The 22,065-nt window shown below is 34.7% G+C and overlaps 1 protein-coding gene and 1 long non-coding RNA gene across 2 annotated transcripts in view; one reads left to right on the top strand and one right to left on the bottom strand.

Moving 5' to 3' along the window:
* The window catches only part of CAMK1D (calcium/calmodulin dependent protein kinase ID), a 471,691-nt gene that overhangs the window by 293,218 nt on the left and 156,408 nt on the right, over positions 1-22,065 (top strand). Inside the window, exon 3 of the mRNA XM_051961432.1 lies at positions 9,551-9,625. Coding sequence (XP_051817392.1) covers positions 9,551-9,625 — 75 coding nt within the window. The remainder of the gene's footprint in view (positions 1-9,550; positions 9,626-22,065) is intronic.
* Positions 1-22,065, bottom strand: part of LOC127537987 (uncharacterized) — a 111,995-nt gene that overhangs the window by 13,848 nt on the left and 76,082 nt on the right. The window lies entirely within an intron of this gene.

Raw genomic sequence — 22,065 nt, 5'->3', positions numbered from 1 at the left:
GAGAATTCTTAATAAGCTCAAGATCTGAGAGGGATTTTATTGGTCACCTAGTAAGAACTCCCCCCATTTGTAAGATAAAGAAACCGAGGAAAAGGAGTTTAGTTGTGGATGTTGAAAAAGACTGCCCTTGGATCTCAACTCTTTGCTATTTCTCTTGGCATTCTTATTAAATCCCTTCCCTTCAATGCTTTTCTGTGCAGATGGCTTCCAAATCTATACCTTCAACCCAGTCTCTCCCTGGAGTTCTGTACCCATATATATATTCAAATATCTGCTGAGCATCTGCCCTTGGCTATCCCATAGGAACATCAAACTATGTTCAAAACTAAACTTGTCAGATTCTCTCCCCTTGCAATTTCCTATTTCTGAAAATGGTATCATTCTTCTCTCAGTCACCTAAACCCTAAAGAAACCTCAAAGTCATTTTTTACTTCTTACTCATTTTCTGAATCTAATTAATTGCAAATTCTATTGATTGTACCTCCATGATCTCTCTCATGTCTTATCTCCCTCTTACTCTCAAAACCACCATCCTAGTTCTGACACTTATTAATTCTTACCTGGACTATTGTTTCAGCCTTCATCTAGCTCCTTATTTCTAATTCCCCCCTACTGAATATTGAGCCAGAATTAGAGTTTCACACTCATTTGATCTTAAATGCTTTATTTATTTATAGTATTCAGATCAATTTTGTCTGCCTCCTTCATTAACCATCTTGGTTTTCTCATTGTTTCTGATTCCAAGACACAGAAGACTCTCTGACAAAACAAAGTTAAGAATTAGCCAAAATATACATGGGAAGGCATGAGTATGTTGCAACATATTTCCAACTAGAACTGTTCCTGAGAAACAGCATAAAACATATCATTAAGAGGCATATGACCAGACTAGGAGATAGGAAGGGCAGGAATTGATGGGCATACATATAAGCTTCTATTTACCCATCATTCAAGTAATGCTGACAAAATTAGAGAACAGCCACTAAGATTCTGTGACAAATGTTAGGGAATCAAAGAGGAAAGATGCACAGGATTCATGGGAATGGATATACTGTGATCTGGTTATTTAGAGGGAGTATATATGTGGAATTTTATGCTTCCTTCTCTCCTTCAACACTGTCATCACCCAAGCACAGGTTCCTATTACCTCTCAGCTAGACTATTGTAATAGCTTATTAGTTAGTTTCTTCTCATTCTGGTCGATCCTCTGTCAGATTGATCTTCCTAAAGTACAAGTCTGATCATATCACCTTCATTTTCAATAAACTCAAGTGGTTCCCTCCAATTATCCTTAGGGTCAAATATGAAATCCTTTGATTGGTGTTGAAAATCCCACATAATCTGGCCCCTCTTTACTTTCACAGTCATTTTATGTCCCTCCCTCCCCCGCTGCGATTTAGTAATACTGGTCTTCTTGCTGTTCTTCACACATTATGTTTTGTGCTCTCCCTTTCTCTTTTCTACCTCATGGCTACTGTGTATTCCTGCAAGACTCAGCTAATGTCCCCACCCTCTGAAAGAAAACTTTCCCAAACTCATTTAATTCTGGTCCTTCCCTCTCTTGATTATTTCCAATTTATATCAATAGCTTGCTTGTGCTTTCCTGTTTTCATTTTGTTTCCCCAGTTAGCTTGTAAGATCCTTGAAAGAAGGGACCACACTTTTTTTGTTTTTCTTAGAACAATGCTTAACACAAAGTAGGTGTTAATAAATGCTTGTTAATTTGATCATTAAAATGTTTACCTAGGGCTGATTTATTTTTTTTATTATGGCGCTTTATCATTTAGAAGTATGGATTAAAAAGCAGAAAAAACAAAAGAAGTAATATTACAGCTTCTAGAAAACTTTCTCTCATCCAATTTTTCTTGGTCCAATTACTCCAGTGTAGCCCCAAGTGGCTGGTCTATCATTCATAGTAGATCATGTGCTTTCCTCTAAATCTTCTCCCAGATGGAAAACTTTGATTCTTCATGACTCTGAAAATCTAATTTTGGAGTCTTTTGTGTTTTTTAAATAAGACTGTGTGGAAGTGCACAAGATAATATAATTTTGCTTTGAAGCAGGAAAACTCCATATGGTTCTATATTAGGTGTGGAATAGTGCTGTCAGGTGTCTTGTAAGTAGAGGATTGTTTTTAAACTGAAAAGGGATTAGAGGGAAGGTAGAAAAATGGGTGGAAAAAGAATATTTCTGTTCAAGAGAAAGAGATTGTTATCTAATTATTATATGGTTAATTATATATACAGTATAATCATTTATGACTATTAATAAATTATTTAGTTATTAGAGCTTTTTTAAAAAATGGAATGGGTTGCTTTAGAGAGTAGTAAGTTTTTTTGTCTTTCAGATCTTCAGGTGGATATTACAAATAGAATTCATGGTTTTTTTGGTAGCCTTTGCATTAAATGAGCTATTATGTAGCTATTTCCAACTTGACAATCATATTATTTTATACTGACTTGTCTTGTTGAAAAATCATTCATTTATTCAGTATTTAGATTATATTTATATCATATTCAGACAACTTGTGATCAAAAAAGTTTAGTTAGGATATAGATCCTATATCTTCACTGAGCATAGAATTTAATAAGTGGATAAAGCACAAATAACTATGATATGCACTATAACCTGCAAAGTACATTAGAATGGGACAGGACAAAGCACTGTATGATTGTTTGGGGATAAGAGGTGTGGTTGTCTTTGTCCAGAATAGAATCAGAGAAACTTTTCTAAAAGAAGTAGGTAGAGTAGGGTTTTTAAGGATAGGTGTGAATTCAGTAGGGAAATTCAGAAGAAAATATTCCATACTCAAAGAACAATGTGAGAAAAATTGAGGAGGTGGGAAAGCATGTGGTATGTTCAAGAGGCTAGAGAGTATTCTAGTTTAGTAGTAATTGTGGGGGAAAATGTAAAGGGCATTGAATATAGGAAAGGCTTGTTGTAGAAGGTAGAAAATAGAACTATTGAAGAGTTGGATTGATAAAGGGATTGTCTTGGATCAATATATTAGCTCAAAATAGCTAAATCATTCACAGTTCTTCATTGTACAATATTGCTGTTGCCATGCACATTGTTTTCCTAATTCTGTTCACTTCATTTTGCATCATTTCATGTCTCTCCAGGTTTTTCTGAAATAATCCTTGTCATTTCTTATAGCACAATAATGTTCCATTGCAACCATATACCACAGCTTGTGTAGCCATTCCCCAATTGATGGGCATCCCTTTGATTTTGAGCATTGGAATACTAATAAAGAAGTTTGTTGTATTAAGCTTCTATTTCCCCATCATTCAACTAAGAGATGAAGTTCTGTATATCTAAGAAGAGACGGTTTGAGAGGAGAAGAGGTTTGGAACAGCTGCTGTGCAAAGGATGATAGAATAGGTCAGAGCAGATTACAAAGTTTGCTATGTAGCAGTGAGCACCTAGGTGAGATTAGAAAACATAAATCTGTAGTAAATATAGTTGTCCTGCTGGCTTGATTTTTGGCATTAACATTTAGCATGAATAGGAAAGAAGAAGGTGGATGGTAGGATTAGTTTGGAGTTGGGGCTGGTGAGAGAATCAGGGAGCAAAAGATTCAGGGCAGTAGCTAATTGTAAATGGTTGAATTGGAACATAGGGTCAAGACTGAAGTTAAAGAAAGGAAAAATATAGGAATATGGTATTGATGAAGACTAGATTTTGGAGGGTGATAGTGTCACATGAAGATTATGGTCAGGGATGACCGCTCAATTCTCCTAAATATAATACTAAAACTTTTTAAATCACTTGGTTTCCCCTAGAAAAATTATCTCATTGAAGCCATGGTGTCCCTAAAGGTCTGACCTCTGGTCCTGAGGGCTAAATGTCCTTTTTGATCAAAGTGAAGAGTGAATTTGAAGGGACTAAAGCAAAGAGTCTTAGTGTGGGATGATTTTGACTCCACTCCTTTCAGGTTAGGTAAAAGTGAGGAAAGCATAGACCCCTATTATTCTTCACATCAATCCCAATGATCAGTGATCAAGTCAACTAAATAAATTAGCCTATATAAATGCCACATCTTTTCTCCCTGTTTTGACACAAGCTTTTTCTTAATATCTATATTCCCTTATATGGCCAGAATCCCATATTTTAAATATAATAATCTATTTTTAAGAGAGGAGGGATTAATTTGATAGTGTGTAAAATCCCAGGAGAATATAATATTTTATCTAGACAGGAGAAATCATTTGCCAAAATTCTAGAGCTTTTCTTAAATAGTTCAGTGTTACTGGGTAGAATACTTATTTTGATGAATAGGATGTTTCCCCATACCTAAAAAGCATTTAATGGTAATGGCTTTGAGAGGGACTACCAGCCTTGATCTCTTACCTCTCTTCCTCTTCTATATCTTTATCCTCAGGGTTGTGTTTTTCAAATTAGGGAACATGACCCTGGAAAAGGGCTGGGAAGTTCTCCCCAAACATCTGGGCAGCAGATGGAAGGTAGAAAAACCTCTCCTCTCTGTGACCCTGTCAACAGGATCAGAACTGCCCTTGTCTCTTCTTAGCCACCATCTGCTTCTCCAGCTACCCCTCCCTGCTAAGCACCTTGTCCTGATCTGCCCCTTCCTGATTAAAGTATATTCCCCTCCTTAATCTCATGCATTCTACTCTCAGCTTGAAAAGAGAGCAACAATAAGGTGTTCATCTCTGTGGAATAAAGAAAAGGGATATCTTTTACTCTCTGAGCAACTTATAGATTTTGCCATATTCCATCTTTTTTGATGGGCTGCAGAGAATCAGAATTGAGAAAATCCAGAGACCCACCGATTAGACTGAACAATACAGCCTAGATCCTGGCACTGTGAGAAGGACTGGGCTGGGGGAGAGAGGATGCATCATCTTAATAAAACATCCAGAATTAAACTGTTTGTGATGCTATGACACTATTATCAATTGAATAGCCTTTGGCTTGATGCTGGGCTGTGCTCTTGGTGATGACTTTTTAAAAATGATGTCATTTTCAAATGGATCCCTGGCCCTGGCAGAGGGTATCCTCTTTTGGCTGAGTCAGGAACCATGTAGAGAGTTCTCTGCATCCAAACAATCTGCTTTTTACCTTTAGGCTTTTTAGCTTTTCCCCCCCTTTTCCTCATGTGTTTCCAGGGTAAAAGTTGAAGGTGATTTTAATTTTACAAGCTTAACAAACATTTAGTAAACACCTCTCTACATTCAAAATTCTGTATCTGTCCTTATAAACATATGCTGCATGCACAGGCAGTGGCTAATGCTTTTTTGTGCCTACTAGGCCTGGGAACTTTACCAAATGAAATGAAAATTAAATGCCATTTTCTGCCTTGTAAAGGTGCCCTTAGTGATATGATGACAGTTCCTTTAGTGGCACTTTTATAGTTGTCAGATTTTTACTTCACTTGAAACGTTCTTTTAGAAGGAAAGGTTGTGGCTTGAATGAATGAAGAAATTATTGTTTGAGAACTTACTATGTGCCTTAAAAAAAGAGAGATGTTCCCTGTCCTCTAGGTGCTGACACCCTAATTAGGGAGACAACATATAAAAAAGAGATGAACTGCAGGACTGATGCAAAGAGTAGAAAGTCCTAAAGGTAGAGAGAGCAGCAAGGCAAGTGTCAGGGCCAATAAGTACTTTGGTCTTATCAATTAGTAAGACTTGGAGAACCTGGGAGATGCCTACTTTCTGGGAGTCCATGATTGGTTTGATCCATAGGGTTGAAGCAGTACAAGTGTCCAGACCTTTGCTGTCTGCACATATCTAACATCCTATTCCTCTTTGTTTAACAAGGTGTCCACTGAAAGATCTATGCTCATGAAATCTTTCTGTTAACTCTTGTAGAAATTTCAAATATTCCTTCAATAGCTGAGCGTGAAAGCATCTCTGTGCTAAAGCAACCCATCAAAAAATGACCTCGTTAGCCCACTGCATTTCCCCCTATATTGACTATATTTTGGCATTTATTAATTTATTTTTATTAAAGCTTTTTAATTTTCAAAAGATATGCATGGATAAATTTTCAACATTAATCCTTGCAAAACCTTGTGTTCCAATTCCCCTCCTTCCTTCCCCCTCCCCTAGATAACGAGTAATCCAATATGTCCAATATATGCATACATATTTATACAATTATCTTGCTGCACAAGAAAAATCAAATCAAAAAGGAAAAAAATGAGAAAAAATAAAATGCAAACAATGACAAAAAGAGTGAAAATGCTATGTTGTGATTTATACTCAGTTCTCACAGTCCTCTCTCTGGGTGTACATGGCTCTCTTCATCACTAAACAATTGGAACTGGCCTGAATCATCTTGTTGAAAAGAGTCACATCCATCAGAGTTGATCATTGTATAATCAAGTTGTTGGGTACGATGCTGTCCTGGTTCTGCTCATTTCACTCTACATCAGTTCATGTAACTCTCTCCAGGACTCTCTAAAATCATCCTGTTGGTCATTTCTAACAGAACAATATTATTACATTACATTCATATACTATAAGTCATTCAGCCATTCTCCAACTGATGGGCATCCACTCAATTTCTTGCCACTACAAAAAGGGCTGCCACAAACATTTTTGCATATGTGGGTCCCTTTCTCTTCTTTAAGATCTCTTTGGGATACAAGACCAGTAGAAATAATGCTAGATCAAAGGGTATGTACAATCTGATAGCTCTTTGAACATAGTTTCAAATTGCTCTCCAGAATGGTTGGATTATCTCTACTTTTAAGCCAAAGTAAAACATCAACATGGGATAGCTCGGTAGTTCAGTGGATAGAGCACCAGGCCTGGAATAAGGAAAGTCTAAGTTCAAATCCAGCCTCAGATATTTACTCAGTATATGATTCCAGATAAGTCAATCTCTGTTTGCCTTAATCCAATGGAGAAGGAAATAGTTTATTCCATTATCCTTGTAAATACTCAGGAATGTGCTGCAAACATTTAATAACTGACTCTCAAAATAATATATGCACAACACATTTTAAAGTTTAATAGGCATTATTAACATGCTCTCCATCACTTTTGGTCTAGAAATCAAAAAGACTATAATCCAAGTCCTAATTTATAGTGTTTGCTGATTTCTGAAGTGGAAATATTCATAATAAAAATCTAGCAATCAGCTATTACAAGCCAATTAGATTTGCCTCTAAGATACCCTGCTATCTTTGCTACAAAAACAAGGAAACAATTCTTGCCTTAAGAAGCTTACAATTAAGTAGAAAGGGAAAGGTGTGGGCACAAAAAATAAGGCAAATTAGAATATGGTAAATGTATAAGAGCAGTGCAAATTGCTATGAGATCAGATGAGAGTGAAGGAGGTCGCTTCTAATGGATGAAATATGGAATATCCAGGGAAGGCCTCATAGAGCTAAGTAGCTTCTAATAATCACAGAGAGAATGGATTCCAGGCACAAGAAAAACTAGGATGTTAAGCTAAGACAGGGCTCTTGGACAGATAACTAGACTAGTTTCTCTGGAATATGAAATGATAAAGTATGGAATTGTGTTAGATAAAGGTGGAGAGATAAATTGGAGCCAGATTGTGGAATACCTTCAAATAGCATGTTAAGTAGTTTGACCTTCATTTGATGGGAAACGGAGAATTCTGGACTCTCCCTTTTTCTCCCCACTGACTCTGGCAAAGTAACACTTGTCAATCTGGTGAGTTTGCAGCTGGCTCATTCAATCATTTGAATAATTGTTAGGCGTGAACTGGCATGAATGCCTTTATTAGAATACCATTTACTTTGTCTATACTTCTGTTAATCTTTGTTTTCAACCACTTGGATAAAATCTAGAAGGTAGTTACATAAATTTTCAGGTGGGATACTGGGATAATGAATAAAACTGAGGATATAATCAAGATCTGAAATGCTCCTGATATACTTAAAACCCCAGCCCATTAGGCAGCGCTGAACCATAACAGAAATAAAACTAAAGTGTTACATATAGATTAAAATTCTCACTTGTTCAAGTACAGCACATAATAGAGAATTCTGATTTAGCATCAGGTAAAAAGTGCTGGGGGCTTTAATTTACCACAGACTCAGTATGAGCCAATAACATGATGCAGATTGTTTAAAAACAAGATAGACAACTCCCACCCTCCCCACTCTCCCCCCACCAAAAAAAAAGATCTGCTTAATATGTTCTCAGATGTATTACTAGAAATATAATTCCCTGGCTCAGGAAATCATGCAGGTATTTCTTTTCACCTTCCAAGACTATCTGGAATTTGGGCAGTCCCAAATTAACTGATATTTCCTGGTTTACTCACTGACTCATTTTGTAAGATCAATATAATGTTTTTCTGATATTACTGATATAATTCTTCCTCTGGTGTCTCACAGTAAACCTTTTAAAGTCAATTTGATGATAAATAAAATTGGCATTTTCTGATAGACACAGGTGAAATGTGAATTGAATATAATTCCCTCTGTTTAATTTATCAGCAAATTGTATTAACTAGGAAAACTAGTAACAACATTTATTTCATCTTAATTCTTTTGGGATCTACTTGGATGTAGTGTAATTTATTAGACCATGTGATTGTAGAGGGAAGAAGGAAGAGAATTTAGAAAAACTTCCTCCATTTCCCCTAATTAAATAATATAGTGTTTTTGCTGTTAAGCATCAGCAGCCTTTAGTGAAGATGCTACATCAGCTGAATGCATCTGAAACTGTGGAGCAGTAAAACCCTGAGAGAGAGGATTTTCTGTGAACAATTAATTAGCACATTGGCTAATGAAATGTTTCTTTTCTGGAAAACTCAAGGTTCTGAGCTCAAATGACATTTAGGAGGGGATTCTTCTTAGTCTGTAAGCCCCCTTAGATTTTTTTTTCTGTCCCACATCCTGGCACAATAATAACAAGTATATGACAATAGTGACCCACTAAGGGCAGCCAATGCACATCCATGTGTAGATCTCTTTTTCCTTATTTGGCACCTAGTAGGATAGTTTGTTTTCTGCCTCATGTGATGCTGTTGGTACATGGACTTAGATTTATGATGTCTTTCCCTCTCCTATGTCTCTCCCCATCCCCCACCCTGATTTTCCCATTCCCAATATCTAAATAAGACTGGGATTATTGAAATAAATTAGTAGAATTCTGAGGGAAAAAATACATTTAAGATTGTGGGCATACATATATATGATTATATATATACACACACATACCTTTATGCACACACACAAATAAAGATACATATATATATGTATATATATATATACATATTTACACAATTTGATCTATTTCATACAATCAATAGATTCAAGGAGTTGTAAAAACCATGTAGAGTTATTCTCCCTTCATATTACAGATGAGGAAATTGAGACCCAGATTAATTAAAGAGGTACTTAAGGTCACATAAGTTTTAAATGGCAAAGCCAGGATTCAAGTGAATGAACTTTTATTAAGCGCCGGCGATATAAAAGTATAAGAAAGGAACTATTAGTTGCTAGTAGTAGAATTGTGTTTTTTCCTTTAATATGGAATTTTGTTCATTTAAAATTTAATGACAAGTTGCTTTAATTTTTTTCTCTCCTTTCAATTTTTAGAATTAAACATGAAAATATCGTTGCTCTGGAAGATATTTACGAAAGCCCAAACCACTTATACTTGGTTATGCAGCTGTAAGTACAATATTGAATATTGTTTTTGTAGTAATAGACTTTAGAAGTGCTCTGACACTTTCATCAACCAGCTTTTGCAGAAAGGCTTCATCAAGGGTGCATTTATATATACTTCATAGCATTTAAGGCTTTTGTAGAAATATTAATTTATCTTATTTTAGAAAGAAAATCCTATTATATTTGTTTTTAAGACTGTGGGGAAGAATGGAACACATGTGACTATTATGGCATTATAATGTACTTTTCCATTTTTTTCTCCTGAGGTTAGCTCTCTACATGGAGAACTCACACCTATCTTAGGAAAGTACTAACAAGAATCAATTTATAGCCTTTTCATTACATACTTTTGCTTTATAGTTAGAATGGAAATTATCAGGCTGTAGGAAGAGGTAGAAGAATGAAAGAGCTGAGAATTCAAGTACAAGATGATATATCTAGAAAAAAAGATCAGATTTTTAAATTCTCATTTGAAATTGAGATCTATAGCCTACAAATGCTTTTAATAAATATTGCATCTTGGTCAACTGGAGCACCCTAGTGACATTATGGGAGAAAAGAATAGAAAAAAAAACTTTCTCATTATGTACTCAAAGGGAAATGTTGAGCATGGTGTTCTGCAAATGGCTGTAACAGAGTTTTGTATAGTTTCAAATGATCAATTTAGGTGTAATCATTCAGAATGAATTTTTCAGCTTCGAATTTCCACAGCATTTTAGAAGAATTAATGTTAAGCCTGATTTACTTTTATCAATGTACTTTTTTCCATACAGATGTTTGCAATTTAACTTGGGAGGATGTATGTGAAAATAACTGCTTAGTACAGCATTTTTCCCATTTCTCATTAGCATTTAAGGACATGCTTTATGTCTTTGTATTAAAGTATTTGAGGGGAAAACACTTGAGTAGGAATGAATAAATTGGGAGAGTAGTGGCATTTAAAGTTAAAATGAAGTTTCTGTCATTTGGTGCTATGGCTAAATCTTTATAAATATAGATATTTTATTTGAGAATGAGAATACCTCATTTCTGACTATAAGATTCTCCTAGAAAAGGCAAATAAAGGAATTGCTAGAATTGGGTTTATTATTTGTCAAAGATAAAAAGAAACAACATTTTATGGGAAACTTGGTAGACTGCTATCTTAGAATCTAGAAGACAAGTTCAAATTTTGACACACATATTTCATGGTTATGAGACCCTTGGAAATTTGCTTATTTCCATAGTGGTAAAATATATAGGTTGGACTCCATAGCCTTTCAAGTCCTTTCCATCTCTGAATTTATGACTTTTTGACTCGTGCTGTAGTAAAAATGAGTACAAGCAAAAAGTTGACCATGTACTAATTACAGCTTTATTTTCATTAGCCTCTATCTGAAATTTACCATTTTATTAAATTATAATTTTTAAAGCATTATTTTCAGAAGAGGGACAAAGACTTTCTCAGACTGCCAAAGGAACAATGATTCAAAAAATTTAAAATCCCTGATATAGATAATTGAAACTTGTGTAACAGCATCTTTTGGGTAAGATGGTGGAGAAAAAAATAAAAACAAAAAACATTATGTTTGTAAATATGGCTCTAGAATACTAAATGAAAAAGGCAAAGAGGCTTAGGCATTTTGAATGTCTTTGACATGGTCACAGAATTATTGAATCTAGAACCCCTGACTCCAACATTACCTATTTCCTTTTCCAGTACACCATCCTACTTCTTGGTTCTCCATTTTTCCTATTTCTTCCTATGGTATACAATTCCCACAGCTACCATATCCCTCTCATTTGAGTCCTCCATTGTGGGGTATATTTTTTCTTATTTACCTGTTGAGTAAAATCTCAACTATTAAAGACTTCATGATCATTCAAATGTGATTTGAGTTGAAATTTTACCTCTGATCAATCTATGAAATTTTTTGGCAGGCAAATTACTAGTATAAATCAGATGGGAGAAAGGTAATGTTTAAATTTCTTAAGATAGACTACCTTTTAGAATAAAAAAATTCTAAGTTCAGATCTGACCTCAAACACTTACTAGCTGTGTGATTGTGAGCAAGTTACTTAACCTTGTTTTCCTCAGTTTCCTCATCTATAAAATAGAGAGAATAATATTATCTACCTTACCAGTACAAGGTTGTGATTTGTTCCTCAACACAGCAAACGAGATATATGCAAAGCATGTTGCCAACTTTAAGTGGCAACCTATTATTTTTATTATTATATTTCAACCAAGTATCTATTTATATGTAATTCATAGTTATTATGCTAGCTAATGGATTTCTTCACATATATATATCATATATATATGTTATACATATATACATATACATATACACAGCTAGATAACCAGAGTACTTAATTCCAAAGTAAGGAAAACCTGAGTACCAATCCAGCCTTAGACAAATCATTTAATTTGTCTCAATTCACTCACCTGCAAAATGGGGATAATAGAAACACCTGTCTCCCAGGTTATTGTGAGGAACAAATGAGCTAATATTTGCAAAGCACTTTACTTTGCAAGTCCTAAAACATAAAATGCTAGCTATTATCATTATCATCATTATTAATTAAAAGCACATCCTCAAAAGACTTCTCCTTCACTTCAGTTTTTCAGTCCAGATCTAATTATTAAGTATATTAGAATATAATAAAATAAAATAAAAACGCATTAGTATGTAATAAAAATAAACTTAAAACATTTTAATACAAACTTCAAAAAGGTCAAGCAATCCACTTCCTCCTTATCATCTTTTTTCTACTATGCCCCTTTAATTGCTATGAATTAATTATTGGTATAGAAATTACTGAAAGTAACAGCCCTAATGTTCATATTCATCATGCCACTTAGAAGACATAGAGACAGTGCTCTGAGTAGATAGTCTCTTTTCTTGTCAGCTTTAATAGTGTTTGTTACTTTCTTTCAAGTCTGATCTCAGTTCCCTTCTAAATCTGCTTGGCTCTGGGGCAGATGGCTTCTTTTGTGGAAGGCATTAGGAAGATCCAGGTTTCCAAATCATTGTGGTGAATTTAAATTTCATGCTGTGGGACTGCATGTTACAATATTTGTGTTTGGGAGGTTTTAGTTTCCAAGAAGCCATCTCTTAGTGGCTGAAATTCAGAACTAATATGTGAAATATAATCCCCCCCCCAATTACCTTTTTAAATGGCTATTAAGTGGTTTAACTTATAAAGACTATTGTCTTGTGTTGCTGAAAACCGAGAGGTTGTTATTTCTATTTTTAAGTGTTTTTTATTTTTATTTATGATTCGATCTTGTCAGTTTTCTAATTTTTGTTAGCAGTATCCCATTATTATCATTAAGCCATTTAGGATAAACAGCTCATAGTCTTGGAGTTCTAACTAGGATCCTCAAAAACTACATACTCCAACAATCCCCTCATTTTGCAAGTGAGATACCTGCTTCCTAGAAAGGGCAAGTTACTGGCATTATTTATATAGGTGGGATTTGAAATCCTGTCCTTGGTATTTCTGTATGACCAGGCATTAAAAAGGAAAAGATTTGTTCTTGTTAATGATAGCTAGCATTTTATAGTGTTTTAAAAAGGGCTTTACATATATTATTTCATTTTATTCTAAAAATAATTCTAGAAGATAGGCATGCTATTATCATCTCTGTTTTACAGATAAGGAAACTGAGGCAAACAGAGGTTTAAGTGGCTTGTCCAGTCACATAGTTAACAACTGAACTCAAATCTTCCAGAATCTAAATTTAGTACTCTATCCACTGCACTAACTAGTTGTTCGTTGTGATTAGTGGTAGTGATCGTGTGTATGTGTGTGTGTGTGTGTGTTTTATGAATCATACACTGTTAGAACTGAAAGTGACTTAGAAATCTTATTTTTAAAATATTATAACTATATTTCAATGTAATTGGTTTACTTTCTAATTTTATGCATTTAAAAATATTATTCTGAAAAAGCATCCATAAGTTTTTCCAGACTGCCAAGGAGTCTATGATGCAAAAAGAGGTCAAGAACCTTTAATGATGTACCTACCCCCTTAATTATATTAAAGATCTGGAAACTGAGGTATTTGGCCCACCATCAAAGAGCTAATGAGCAAGAGCTTTAAACCTGGGTATGTTTAATCTAAGCCCAGCAATCTTTGGCCCAACCACAAAACATTCTGGTTCTGATATGTTTAGAGAAAATGTGATGGATTTATTTCATATGTCAATTTCTGGGGATATTATATCCTAAATGTTGAGATGTACCTGAATGTCAAAAAATATGCTTTTGATCAAGATATTACTTTCTTTTTAAACAACTGATTATATGTTAGGGGAAAAGATTTTGGTTTTTTGATATAAATAACAGCTTTACCTAGAAAATTATTATAAATATTGAAAATCAGAGTGAGAACTGAATATAGCTAGGTGAAAAATGAAATACAAAACCATGATCATAAGTATCTTGCAGTAATTCTTAGAGAATAGTTAAGTGATTTGCCTTTGACTGTACAAGTGATAATTTCTTAGCTCCTGATTTCACTATTCCACAATGGCCTACTGTTGAGATATTGGTCTGATGAGACCTTCTCTAAGGCCCCATTCAATTCTAGGAATTTGTGGCTCTGTTTATGAAAAACTTGCTAAATAATAACTGATGTGCCATCCCCATGTGTCAGAGAGGAGCCAAACTGAATACCTTAGAATTCTTTTATGGCATCCTAGCCCAGAGCGTCACACTACAGATATAAGTTGAATGCATACATAAATGAATTCATTTTTTACTAATAATTACACATTGGCACTTTATGCCTATTTCCAAGTGAAATCAACATAAATACCTTAAGGTACATTTTTAATATTTCTGCTGCTACTGATATCACTAATATTTGAACAACTAGTTCAACATGAAGATAAATCTTTTTTTTTTTTTAATTGTGTCAGGAATGGAAGAGAAGTGAACATTTAAGCAGCTTCTAAAAGCAAATGTGGTTCATCTACTCCACAGGCTTGTTGTGCCAGAAATTGTTTTCGAATAGTTCACTGTATGTGGGGGGTTGCCGGTGCAGCTTTCCTGTTGATATTATATTTATAAATCATACAATGTGTTCCCAGAGCCAGTTTTAATTAGAGCACACATTTCTACTCCCAGTGGAAAGCGTTTTGCAAGTAACTAAGCCTGGTAATAGAGGGGAAAGAGATGTTTCTATACAAGGTACTATAATGCATTTACATATAAATTAGTAATTTTGTATTTTATAATAAAAGAGAGGAAAAAGGGAAGAGAAGGAAATAATAGATGCAGTAGAAATGCTTATGTGCCATGCACTGTGCTAAGGCAGTGTGACATAGTGCAAAGACAAATGGAGTTGGAACCAAAAAGCCAGGGTTTTAGTTAACTTTTTACTGCTCCACACCTTCATTTCTTTCTCTTTTAAAATGAAAAGTATAGAATGTTTAAGGTCTTTTGGAACTCTTAAATTTTATAGACTTAGGAGACCAAGTTCCTCTGTCCTGTATGATTCTCTGTGTGACTACTGGCAAATCATTAGGGTTTCTGATAATCAGTTTTCTCATCTGTAAAATGGAAATAATCTTTCATTTTATCATCTTCATACTTTTGCTATGTGAAGAAAATATAAAGTGTGAAGTTTTGTGTCAGCATGTCTTATAATCAGTACTGCATGTCCATGATAAGGTTGGTATAACTGTGCCATCTTCAGAGGTTGACTTCTTGGTACCCGCTATTAATTTTTTTGCTTTGGGAAAGATTCTTTCACTAATTTCAACCTCATTGAATTAAAAAGGCGAGAAAAATAAAGACGAATGAATCTATTGGCAAACTAATTCTTAGAAATACACTAATTAGTGTATTTCTAAGAAACTGACACAGTGGCAAAAGAGATAAATTCTATTTTATGGATTTAGTAGTTCTAGGAAATTCTGCAGTCTTCATATTCATGTTCTATTGGTACAGATTGAGTTGTCTGAATTTTTTGATGAACAAAAATATATGTATGTATTTTGCTGAATTAGAGTTGAGAGCACAGAATATGAATATTTTGGTAAAACCGATATACATCATTTAAAAGACTTGGAAACATATTACAAAATAAACTAAAAACATACATGTATAGAAAAAACATACATGTATACATGTATAGAAAATATTTAAAAAGTAATAAGTGACACAAAATGAAATACCAATGATGGGTCTTCATGTCTCCAGGTCTCTATAGAAGGAATTTAGGATCTTCCAGGAAGCACCTTTATAGTGATGGTGAAAGGGGTATTTCAGAAAATAGTGAAAAATTACTTGTCTCCCTGATGTCAGTGTTTTCCCTTTTGATTTATCCTTCACACCACTGCCAGAGCAATTTTCATAATGTATAAATCTAATTATGTCTCCCACCTCAAAAATCTTCAGCTTTTTTTTTCAAATTCCCATTGCTTACTGAATATAATATAAATGTTTTAGGCTGGTTTTTCAAGGTCCTCCAATTCTAGCTCCAACCTACTTTTCTGACCTAATTTGCATATTACTTTCCTTATCTTGCCTGGTTCTTTTCATTTGCTGTGACTTTGCACACTGACAAATCCCATACTTAGAACAGTTTCTTCATATTTTACTTCCCATTGAAAATTTTTTCTACATTTCAATTTGACAAATTCAACTGAACCAGCATTTATTAAGTCCACTGCTATATACAGAGCAATAATCATGAATTTTGACATTTGAAGAGAATTCAATTGTGTAGAAGTGGGGAGTGGATAAAATGTGTCTAGGGTATGACCATTTTTATGTATGTTTGAAGTAAAGTTGAAAAAGAAAGCATAGAAGTTGAGCAACCTCTAGCATTGACTTAGAGTATTTAATGGAAGCAAGAATCATTGTAAAAAAGAAATCTATGAGTCAGGCCCTAAATCTGCTGGGAAGATGAGAAGAGACCACAGAAGTGGTAGCTGCAAGAATCTAAAGCCAATAGATGCTTCCACTTATAGTGTTGTACTTGGAATCAGGAAGATCTGAATGCAAATCCAATCTCGGATATTTACTAGCTATTTATACTTGGGTTAATTCCTTAATAGCTGCTTGCCTCAGTTTCTCTCTCTGTAGAATGGGGATAATAATAATACCTACCTCCCAGGTTTCTTGTAAGGATCAAGTGAGATAATATTTGTAAAGCATTTACTATAGTGCCTGGAACACAATAGGCACTATATAAGTTCTAGCTCTAACTCATGACTATCATTATTATTATTAAAGGAATAAGGGTAGTTACTAAATAATGGTAGCAGAAAGAACGTTTTATAGTTAGCATTGGAGAGTGGGAAGCATGGCAATTCTTCTTCCTAGCCCTGTGTGCCATGGAGTGAGTGTGAAGAAACTGCTGGTCTTCCAGAGGGTGACATAAGATGGAATGTCTTCAGGTGAAATATTTTGGTGAGCTCCAGAAGAAAGAAGGAATGTAAACTTAATACTAGTGGAGACTGACATTAACTGGGAGCATCATAAGACATGGACTAGATAAGTCTAGGTGAATTTAATATTATATGAGTGGCCAGCATCTAGCTCCTTCATCCCTCATCCTTCTGCTGATTTCCCCCACATTCTGTTCCTATCCACAGTGGGATTCAGAAATCTACTGTTTTCGTAATCCAATTCTGCCATGTTATCTGTGTGAAAGGAATCATGTGAAATGAAGCTGGTAAGTCAAAGTGAAGTCAGATTGAAATGGCCATAAGCATCAAGTCAAGGGATTGATATCTGATCCTAAAATCAATGAGTTTGGGGAAAGTTCTTGGGAAAGTGTGATATGGTCAGACTTGAGGATTAGGACTATTATTTTGATAGATTGTGGAAGAAAAAAAGACTGAAGTTGGAGAAAATTATTGGGAGGATATTAGTAGTCTAGGTGAAGAGCAATGAGGATGTCAATGAGGGTAGTGGTGATGTGACCATAGGAAAGGAGAAATATTATGGTGAAAGATACAGAAGAAGAACAAGACTTGGTGAATGATTGGATGAAGGAAATGGAAAAAAAATCAAAAATAGCACAGACTTCAAACCTGTATAATGGGGAAGATGAGGTTCTATCAGCGAGAAATTATAAAGTAGAGTTAAGCTTAAGGGAAAAAATTGCTTTGATCATGTTGGGTTTGTGTCCCTGATTGGATAAGCAGGAGCAGGCATTTGGGGATGTTAGGCTGGTATTCAGAGTACAGATTAAAGCTAGACATCAAGATTTAAGAACCATAATGGAGCCTTTGGAAGCAGAAACAATGACCAAGGGAAAAAGTTTAGATAGAGAAAAGAAGAGGATCTGAAAAGAGTCTGGGATATGCTGTCTTCTAGTTACTAAACTATTAGATTATATTACATTGATCTGTATACTTTTCTCATTCCCTCTACTAGAACTGGTAGTGTTATTCAGTCATAGCTGACCCTGACCCTTTGTGTCTCCATTTGGGTTTTCTTGGCAAAAAGGCTAGAATGGTTTGCTATTTCCTTCTCCAGCTCATTTTACAGATGAGGAAACGGAGATGAACAGGGTTAAGTGACTTGCTCAGGATCACTCAACTAGTGAGTATCGAAGTCTGGATTTGAACTCATGCCTTCTAAGTCCAGACCAGATTATCCATTGCACCACCTGGTTGCCTCTTGATGAGGGCATAAACTTCACAAAGGCATGGATCTTGTCTTAATTATTTTATCCTTGTGTCTCTAGTATCTAGTATAGTGCGTTGAAAACAGTAATAGTAAAAAATAAGGAAGTCAATTCATTTATTGCTCTGTTAGCTTCTTTTTCTTTTCTTGCTTTTTTTTTTTGAAAGCTTCCAGATATACCTCTACTTACCTTGTTCTCCAGCCAAATGAATTTCACTGTCATCCTTATATGCCCTTTAAATTCCTGCCCCTAAGCTTTTGTCTTTGACCTTTCCCCAAGAAGGTTCTCTTTCTCCTTTTTATTTTTCCTTTCATTCTTTTGCTTAAAAATTCATTTAAAGTCCCTCCTATTTCTTTTAGGAAGTCTTCTCCAACCCTTTGAGCCCACAACAACCTCTCGTATTCATTCTCTGTACTACTCATAAAGACACATAGAATTTTTTTTTTAATTGGAAGGGACATTCAAGGCTTTTATATCTTTCCTTCCTCATTAAAAAAAAAATAAAACTGAGTCCTGGGGAATTAAAACAAAGGTCCAAGGTGACAATAATTCAATCCTAGAACCTAATTCTCCTGACTCACAATTGAGTGACATCTCATTTAGCACTTATCTGGCATGGAATATTGATGCTTAGATTTTTTTGAATATTAATCTTTCCAATAATGTTGCAGCTTCAGAGACTATTATCTTGAGGAGATCAAGTCTTTTCCTCTACCTAGTGCTTAGCAAAATCAATGCCTTAGAATTTTTTTTTATTTAAAATTGTGATTTCCTTGGTCCAGGATTCTCCCAATAAGTAAACTTCTTTTACTAAGGTAGAGCAGCATAGCACCTGCTTTGCAACATCTTTGATAGTTGCCTTGGTCATTGAGAAACTAAACGATTAGCCCAGCCTCATCCTTACACTTAAGTCAGGAAGACTGGGAGGCAAGCTGCTCTTATCATAACACAGAAGTTATTAAATAACTGTTTATTGAAAATGGCAAAGATAATGTTGCTATCAGGAGTATGTAACTGTATGGAAGATTGGAGATGTCATGACTGAAGAATGGAAATGGCTGTGACTACACAAGAATTTGAGGAACTGCTTGAAGCTATCATTTATCAACCTGATTAAAATGGCTCATTTTCCTACCCAAGGTCCTAAAGTGAACCATTCTAGTAAAAATAACTATATGCCATTTTTTCCACTGTTCCAAAGATTATTCTTTCATCTTTATCACTCCTCTAGTTGCCATTTTTCAAACTTTTGATCACAGTAAATAAGAATTAGAAAAGGAAAATATTATACCCCAGCTAAGATTATTTTTTTCTTACAGTGGAGGCCTGGCTACAGTATGAAAAGTGTGAGATTTTATTGTGATAGAAAGTGACATTGAGATCAAAATGTATTATGTCAAGAAAAAAACAAAATCAAGTAATTTAGAATGATTTGAGCCTACTTTATAAGGTGATTGCATGTGCCTTAGTACATATTCTTGAGAAATACCAATCATATTGTTGAGAAGACGAAGCACAAAAACAAGAACCAGGTAATAAAATTTTTCTCAAAAGTATCACAGGTAGATTTCCTATGACTGAAGGGATTTTTTGTGATGCTGGTACTTTGGGAAGAGGATGGAGAGTTTGGGACTTAGACGCAGGAAGAGCTGAGTTCCATTTTTCCTTCAGACATTAACTGCATAACTCTTAGACAAGTGATTTGACCTCTGTCCTCTGTAAAATTGGAATGGTAATAGTACCAGTCTCCCAGGTGATTGTAAAGATAAAGCCAGAGATATTAAACCTTCAAGCATTATGTAAATGTTAGCTATTTTATTATTGTTGTCGTTGTTGTTGTTATTACAAGTAGTATCTCTGGAACTTTCTAGTTATTTTGCCATATACCCAGAGAGAATACTTTTAAGTAGTGGAGAGTTTTAATGGAGTCCTGGAACTGTACTTCTAGAGATGTGTGTGAGGAGGACATAAAAAAAAAATCTCAAGGATAATGCTGAAGCTGAACCTACTGGGCTCATGGCATTAACCAAGGAAATATCAAACTAGTAATGCTAGAATCAACACTAGGGCATTTCTTATTGGTAATTTGAGCACTCAATCATCTGGATTGTTCTTTCTTGGGTTGGTTTTAGGATAATAAGGTCTGTATCTGCCAGCATACTAAAAAAAGGATTTCTTCCTTTCTTGTACCCTAATCCCTAAGATTAAAATAGTTTAATTTACCTGAGAAACATTATGCATAATAATAATAATGCATACTACTACATCATCAACACACACACACACACACACACACACACACACACACACACACACAAAAGCAAAATAGAAGAAATGTGAGATTTCATCCAAACCCAAGATATAAAAATTGGGATCTGGGATTTCAGGAACATAGGGAACTCCCAGTGTGGAAGTTCCTCAAGCAATTCAAATAATATCTTCTCTAAATAAATAAATTCTAGGGAAATTGCCTGAAACACGCAGAAGTGACTTAGATAAGATCAAAAAGTTATTAGTAAAGTTTGAGAAGTGTAATTTGAAAGCAGATCTTCCTGACCCCAACCGTAGTACTCCATTCTTATTTATGATATGTTGCTTCTATTGTTCAAAAACTACCTGTTATTCAAAATTTCATATGTGCTTTAAAATTATCCCCAAAACAGCATCTACAAACAGGATTTGATAACTTGTGACTTACTTTAAATATTTTGAATTTATAATCTTTCATATTATACCATTTTAACTTCCAAATATATCCTCCTTCCTGCATTACACCAAGAAGCAGTTCTTCTAATAAGGCATTAACAAAAAAAGAAGGAAGGAAAGAAGGAAGAAAGGAAAGCAAGCAGGCAGGCAGGCAAGCAATTAAATAAAAATGGCCGATCAACTAAGTTTGATAGTATATTCCATGATCCACACCTGTAACTTTAAATCTACTTAAAGAAGGGAGTGAAGGACATTTTCTTCTATCTTTTTTAGAACCAAGATTAGTTGCTAAAATTATGCAACATTCAGGATACCTAGAGATTTTTAAAGCTTTGATCTTTTAAATTAATTTTAAGAGAAATACTATGTATCTGCTTCCCTTAAAAAAGAAAAATGATAGAATTACAGATTCTTAGCCCTGGAAGGGACCTTAGCAATCATGATTGCTGAGTATTATCATTTTTCTCAAGTATCTATTGACTGAATGGAAGTCTCAAGATTCATTCTTTGAGATAACCATCACAGTTAAATGAGACACTTGCACTATTATTAACTTTTATAAAATATCTGTCTCCCCAAGCAGTTCAATTTTTTTTACTTAACCAATAGTAAGTTGAACCAGGTCTCTCATTTAGAAGTGTGGGCTATTAAAATTCTGTTTTTAGAAATACTGTTTTAGTCACTGAATTATACATTTTTGATCCAAAAAGATCATAGAAATCCTATATGTGGTCATAAGCCACAGAATGTACAGTTGTTATTGTTCTTTGTCCAGTGGCTGGTGAAGAAAGGGGAATACATGGAGGGGTAAAAATGGAATAATAGGAATGGTTGAAATGGATGGGTTGTTATTTTTAAGGATATCATATGGGAATCATAGAACTTTTGGGGGGTTGTGTGAATTAGGACGTTCTATCTGTTTGGTATCTTTACTCTTCAATTCTTCTCCCCCCTTCCTTTCTCTCTTATATTTTTTCCTCTCCCTTTCCCTCTTTCCCCCTCTTCCCCTCAAGAAGTTTAAATGATTTCTCATTTCCCATAGGACCAAATACAAATACAAATTCAACATTTGATCACGTGCTTCCCATGTATATATATATGC

This window comes from Antechinus flavipes, chromosome 5 (genome assembly GCF_016432865.1).
Source record: "Antechinus flavipes isolate AdamAnt ecotype Samford, QLD, Australia chromosome 5, AdamAnt_v2, whole genome shotgun sequence".
In the NCBI taxonomy this organism is placed as follows: domain Eukaryota; kingdom Metazoa; phylum Chordata; class Mammalia; order Dasyuromorphia; family Dasyuridae; genus Antechinus; species Antechinus flavipes.
Note: the sequence above shows the minus strand (reverse complement) of the source record. Positions and strands in the feature narration are given on the sequence as shown.